Source organism: Lactuca sativa, chromosome 6 (assembly GCF_002870075.4).
Source record: "Lactuca sativa cultivar Salinas chromosome 6, Lsat_Salinas_v11, whole genome shotgun sequence".
NCBI classification, from domain to species: Eukaryota; Viridiplantae; Streptophyta; class Magnoliopsida; order Asterales; family Asteraceae; genus Lactuca; species Lactuca sativa.
Genome location: NC_056628.2, coordinates 147,463,745 through 147,469,870, shown reverse-complemented (window position 1 = coordinate 147,469,870; position 6,126 = coordinate 147,463,745). Strand labels below are relative to the sequence as shown.

At 32.2% G+C, this 6,126-nt stretch overlaps 1 protein-coding gene across 2 annotated transcripts; it reads left to right on the top strand.

Moving 5' to 3' along the window:
* Window positions 1–215: 215 nt before the first annotated feature.
* LOC111890515 (dof zinc finger protein 1) lies at window positions 216–2,742 on the top strand. 2 transcript variants are annotated; one of them, XR_006184422.2, is made up of 3 exons: window positions 216–370; window positions 881–2,147; window positions 2,392–2,742. XR_006184422.2 is itself a non-coding variant. In XM_023886619.3 (2 exons), exons 1-2 carry the CDS (start codon window positions 344–346, stop codon window positions 1,814–1,816), a joined length of 963 nt encoding a protein of 320 aa, XP_023742387.1. In that variant the 5' UTR covers window positions 216–343; the 3' UTR covers window positions 1,817–2,281. The 2 variants fall into 2 exon arrangements, 1 of the variants encoding a protein (XP_023742387.1); XM_023886619.3 differs by lacking the exon at window positions 2,392–2,742 and having other exon boundaries at window positions 881–2,281.
* The last annotated feature ends 3,384 nt before the right edge of the window (window positions 2,743–6,126 follow it).

The window sequence follows — 6,126 nt, the reverse complement described above, 5'->3', positions numbered from 1 at the left end:
AGTAAAGTTTTTTATCTAGTGGTCTACCTTTAGTTTTCGGGTTTTCGGAAAACTTTAGGCTATCAAATGATATATATATATATATATATATATATATATATATATATATATATATATATATATATATATATATATATATATATATATATATATATATATATATATATATATGCAATGTTGGATATACATACATGGCTATAGATGCATATACATACATACACAGCACATAGTCCACAGAAACCATCTAAAACATTCCTTTCCGTGCTTTTTTCAAGAACAGTGGAAAGTAAAAGGAGGCCATCACTCTCTCTCTCTCTCTTCTCTCTGTCTGCTTCTTTCAGCCATGGACAGGCCTCACTGGCCACCACAGGTATATATCTGGATCTTCCACCTTCTGCATCATCACCCTTAAAATTCACAAACTTAAAAAATAAGTAAAGTTGAATTATTTCATTTCCTTGAGCTCATGATCATATGAATTAAACCAATCTAATGTTTCTTTTTTTTTTTTTTTTTAAAATTTGATCATACACACTTAGTGTAGATATAAGTTTCCATAGATCTTCAAGTGTGTTTTCTTCTTTATCTTTCACTCGTTATATTTTTAGTATGCATCTTGCACTTTACTTTTGATAATTTATGTGATCAAGGGTCATGTCCTCATGTGTTAAAAATAAATAAGTTAAATTTTGATGAGTTCCTTTTTATTGAAGATTGGTTTTTATGGATTCTGAAAAGCATAAAGCAGTAGCCTTGTTTTGTTCATTTGTCTGCAAATCTTAAAGCTTTTGTGTATCTTTATGTCTAATACATCTTTTCTTTTTCTAAATTATTTCTTGCTTTTTCTTTTCCTTTATCCTTCCTTTTGGTGTTTAAATAGGAGATAGTGGTGAAGCCAATGGAAGAAATCGTAGTTCCCAACACCACAAATTCAAGTAACAATTACAATAATCTCTCAAAGCCATCTTCAAGTTCTTCCTCTCTTGAAAGAAGGATAAGACCCCAAAAAGCTGCCGCTGTTAACTGTCCGAGGTGTGATTCCACCAACACCAAGTTTTGTTACTACAACAATTACAGTCTTTCACAACCAAGATACTTTTGCAAGACCTGTAGAAGGTATTGGACTGAAGGAGGAACACTCAGAAACATCCCTGTTGGTGGTGGTTCAAGAAAGAACAAGAGATCATCGTCTTCTACTACTTCTTCTTCTCTAACTTCGGTCTCAAAGAAGCTTCCTGATCTAATTGTACCTTCTGCACCAACATCAGTACTTTCTCAAAACCCTAGGATCCTTCATGATCATTATGGGCAAGATCTTAACTTGGGGTTTCCATCCGCTAATAATTTCAAGAATGTTTCTGACTTTATGCAAATACCAAACTTTGATGCCACCAGGAATACGAATTCTTCAGCTTCCACCACCAGTAGTATTACAACTACTGCATCGGCTTCAGCTCAGCTTTCAGCTTTGGAGCTCTTGACTGGAATCACAGCAAGGGGTACAATGAATTGCTTAATGCCGATTCCGATCCCTGATTCTAATTCCGTTTATTCACAGTCAGGGCAGTTGATGATTCCCATGCCGGAATTCAAGATTCCGTCACTTAGCTTTTCTTTGGATGGAATGGCGAGTGGTGGCGCGTATGGGAATAGTCTTGATGACAGTACAGATCGGAGGGTTTTGTTCCCGTTTGAAGAACTGAAAACGAACACATCAACAACAACTCTTGATGAACAGCATGTTGCGCAAGATAGAGATCAGAATGGTGACTCCAATGGATTCTGGAATGGAATGATGGGTGGAGGCTCTTGGTAAAGAAACGTATACATATATATATATATATTTTCTTAAATAATAGTTTTAAATTGAACGTGTGGGGATTTTTGGTCGTTTCTTTCTTTTCAAATCTTGATTTTTCTGGTATGAAAATGGTGGTGTGGTGATGAGGACTTGTTTCGATTTCTGGAAAACCTAACTTTGGTAGGATCACAGCTCGCTTCTCGTCTTGAATTATATGTTCAGTGATTCCTCCCTTGATCATATATTATAAGTAACTTCTGGTATTAGTTTGGGATATGCTATTATGAGATCCAAGATTATGAAGAACATATCATCAAGAAAAGCTAAAGCCAGGTTTTTTATAGAGGTAAGAAGAGAAGGGAAAACCTAGTTATTAATGTTATTGGTTAATTGGGCTTCGGGTATAGACACTAATTATGTACAACTTACTATTGGATTTCTTGATTTCCGATCTTTACATATATAGTTTTGTGGGTGCCATCTCTCTCTCTCTCTCTCTCTCTCTCTCTCTCTCTCTCTCTCTCTCTCTCTATGTATGTATGTATGTGTATGTATGTATTGCATATACAAGTTCATATCGCTTTCGTCAGGTGTGATTACACAGAAGGATGGAGACTGTGAACATGAAAGTTTGGATAATCAGAAAGCATGCAGATAAGCAGGAGAAAGATAGGGACGCATTGAAGATGAAGACCCAGGTTTGTACACATACTTGAGTGTGTGTTTTGCGTGTTGTATTATTGTGGGGCCATGAAGAACAGTATGATAGATATGATCATTCTGTTGAAATCACATGTACATGACGAATCAAAGTCGAAAACTGCTACACCTGCTCAACTGAAAGTTTCAACTGCTTTATTAATCCCATATCTCATCGGTCTCATCTTGCACGTTACTAACTGTACTATATCTCTTTATAAAATACGTAAAACCTTCGCCTATATTATTAGCCTTCTGCGGTAATTTCTAAAGACTTATATATAAACAGTCATTCCAGCTTTATCTTGTTGACACCTAAAGTTTTTTTTTTTTTTCTTTTTTACCATCTAATGCCAAGTTTATGACTATACTAAGGTAGAGTTGGGCCTACTTACCTAACAGTCGCCTTTTCAAGCCAGCATTTATATCCTAAATCCAAGTCTTAATTATGTTTTCATACTAACAAATAAATATTGCTAAAGTACTTTAATAATGATCAGTGTTGATCGTCCGAATCTTTCAAAGAATTATCACTAAACTGAAAGGCATAGAATGACATTGTCAAGGAACATTTAACTTTATATATTCTTAAATATGATCATCTAATCTTAAGTATGTACGTATGCATGTATTGCATACAAGTTTATATCTCTATAATAATCTAAATATGATATCGTCACAATTTATAACTTTAACAGAATATATTTTTTCTTTGTAGAAAGATAAAAACCCTAGGTAGTTCATTTTTGAAAGGTGTGTACATGTGAGGATCAGAAAACATTCCCCTAGGTAACTGTGTTAAAGTAAAGGGAATAATCATCAAATCCGTCCAAGCCACTGAGACAAGTTTTCTTTTATTTTAATATGATTTCTGGTGATAAATGATTGATCTTTATTTGCTGTAGCCCACCCAAAAACATTATTCCATGAAACACGAGAAGGTATGGGCTAAACAAATCTGTTGTTCATATTAATATAATAACCACGAAACATTTCCGCTAAAAACCAACTTACATATGCAAGTCCCTAACACTTGGATCTCCCAAAAAAGTTTCCAATATCTAAAGACATGAAATGGAGAGAGGCCAGTATTTGTTTCGATGGATCCTTTTGTTAGGTATATCATTGTAGAGTATTGGGTCACAATATATTGTGTTGTCTGTTGAATATGTATGTGTGAATTTTAGTGGCGGAGCTTTAACATTTCATTTGGGGAACCGAAAATATATTATGTACAAAAATTGATGAGAGGGGAGCCGAAAATATAATATGACTTCATTTGTGGCTGAAGGCTATATATTTTAGAGGCAAGTAGGTCAAGGTGTCGCAAGGTAAAAATGTAACCAACTAGGGCAACATTATCGGATGACTATAATGCACCTCCATATTTTTTCTCCGATAAGGTTAACAAGAACACAGTTCCTCCAACCTCTCAAACTAACCATTCTCTCTTCCTTCAGGAGGAGTAATTTTCCAGTTCGAGCACAGAGTCACTCCCCTTCCATCCACGATCCTTAATCAGGATTGTTGTTGGTACGACAATATAAGAATAAGATAATTGCATTCAACGGTGTTTGTGTTTTCAGAGATGTTCTTTGGAAGCAAAATGATCATATTTGTGTAATATACAACATAACAAAACATAAGTTATAAAACATATTACCCCACTATCATATTAGTGCACATGTAAGCTAAATATAAGGTGGTCATGAATCAAGGGAGTACCCACTACTAAGCACTAATACGATGATTGTCACTTTATCACCACATCAAACAACATTGCATTTGATATACATACCACTAAAACACCACTCAACATCAATTTTTTTTTTTCAAATTAAATCAAAAATATATTAAAAAACATAGACATTTTTTAAACTAGTTTTACCTTCATTTAAAAAACAATACGTTAATTTAAAAGAAACGAGAATTAAAAAAGAGACAAAAAACATAAAAATTCCAAACGTAAAAAAACTATACTCCCTAGCTATTCTTATATCTCGTTCTAACGGACTGTTTCATTATGAGAAAAATCTTCAAATCTTCTACCTCGTAGTTGTCAATTTTCATTTTCAATATCTCCAAATCAGTTTTTGTTTGTAACAACGTTTAGGCATTCGTTTGTCATTTTTTGATTCACCCCGACTCATCATCGCTACCTTATTGGTATCTTATACTTGGACATATCGATTAAATTTTTCTCAAAAATCATCAATAATGCAAGAACCCAAATTTTTTGAACACAACCCGAAAGTTGTTTTCCTTGCTCTGTATATTCCTATCGGTCGACGAAGAGGTTGTTCAACTTTAAGATCCGCCAGCTCATCATTGATGTTGATATCTTCAAGAATTCAAATTTTTTGAATAATGCTTACCTTAGTAGAAGAAGAAGATGAGATCTTAGAGGAAGTTGTACCAAGGTCCGATGGAACTTGGTGGGGGAAGAGAGATCAAAACAGATATAATTACATGGCTTGCATAGAACTTGTGTAAGTCGTCCTTCTATGCATAGTTATGGAATTGTTTTCATGAATCAATACAATTGGTTGTTCACTCTGGTATTTTTTTGGGATGCTTGTTTAGTTGAGTTTGTTAGGATGTTTGACTTCATATTAGATTAGTTACTTGATGGTTATTTTGATTCTGACAATTAATGATGTGTACTATATATATTTTGGTTTAATATACATACATATATATATATATATATATATATATATATATATATATATATATATATATATATATATATATATATATATTGAGATTTGATAATTAACCTGTGAACTATATATGGTATACTTAAGTAGTTAGTTGATGTTGTTAATTTGTTTAAATTTTCTAATTGGATTTGATAAAAAAAAATTATGCCTAATGAAGTATTTCAATATATTTACATTATGTTGTATTTATGGATATGATCATTAGATTTTGGGATTTGATCATTATATTTTATCATCAATATTATGACAAATAAGTAAGTATATGCAATATACTTACTAATCGTTTGTTTAAATTTGGTCGTTGTTCGCATATCAATGTGTGAAAACAATTATGGATGTTGTGTAGATGCTTTACATAATTAAACTCTTGGAATCCAAAGTTTGAAATGCATGTAATGATCAATGGTTGATCATAGTCAATGTAGGACTAAGTCCAGAAGTTCTTGTATCCAATACGTAAATGTAGCATTCAAATGTTGAACATAAACATAATCAAAGATGGAACATAAACATGTTCATAAATATACTAATGTTTATAATCTTGAAAACACAACAATAATACATCTATCAAGAATATGATTTTGAAGAATTATGAATATAATTTCACTATATAAGATATTTTGTTAGCTTAGAATGGAAAATTTAATTTAAATTAAGAATAAGATTTTATATAATTTGAATCAGTTTGGATTTGAGTTATTTGGATTAAATATAAATTTTAGTTGATTATATAAGATATTTCATTAGATAATAATGGTAATTTTATCATATAAGTCATATCCATTACGTATTTAAATTATTTTTGGTTGTTTTATGGTCTTTGCAATTATATCATGGAGAGTTATTTGGCATTCCAAATTACAAACATGTAAAGTGACATACCCATCTTTTAAACTTTCAAAA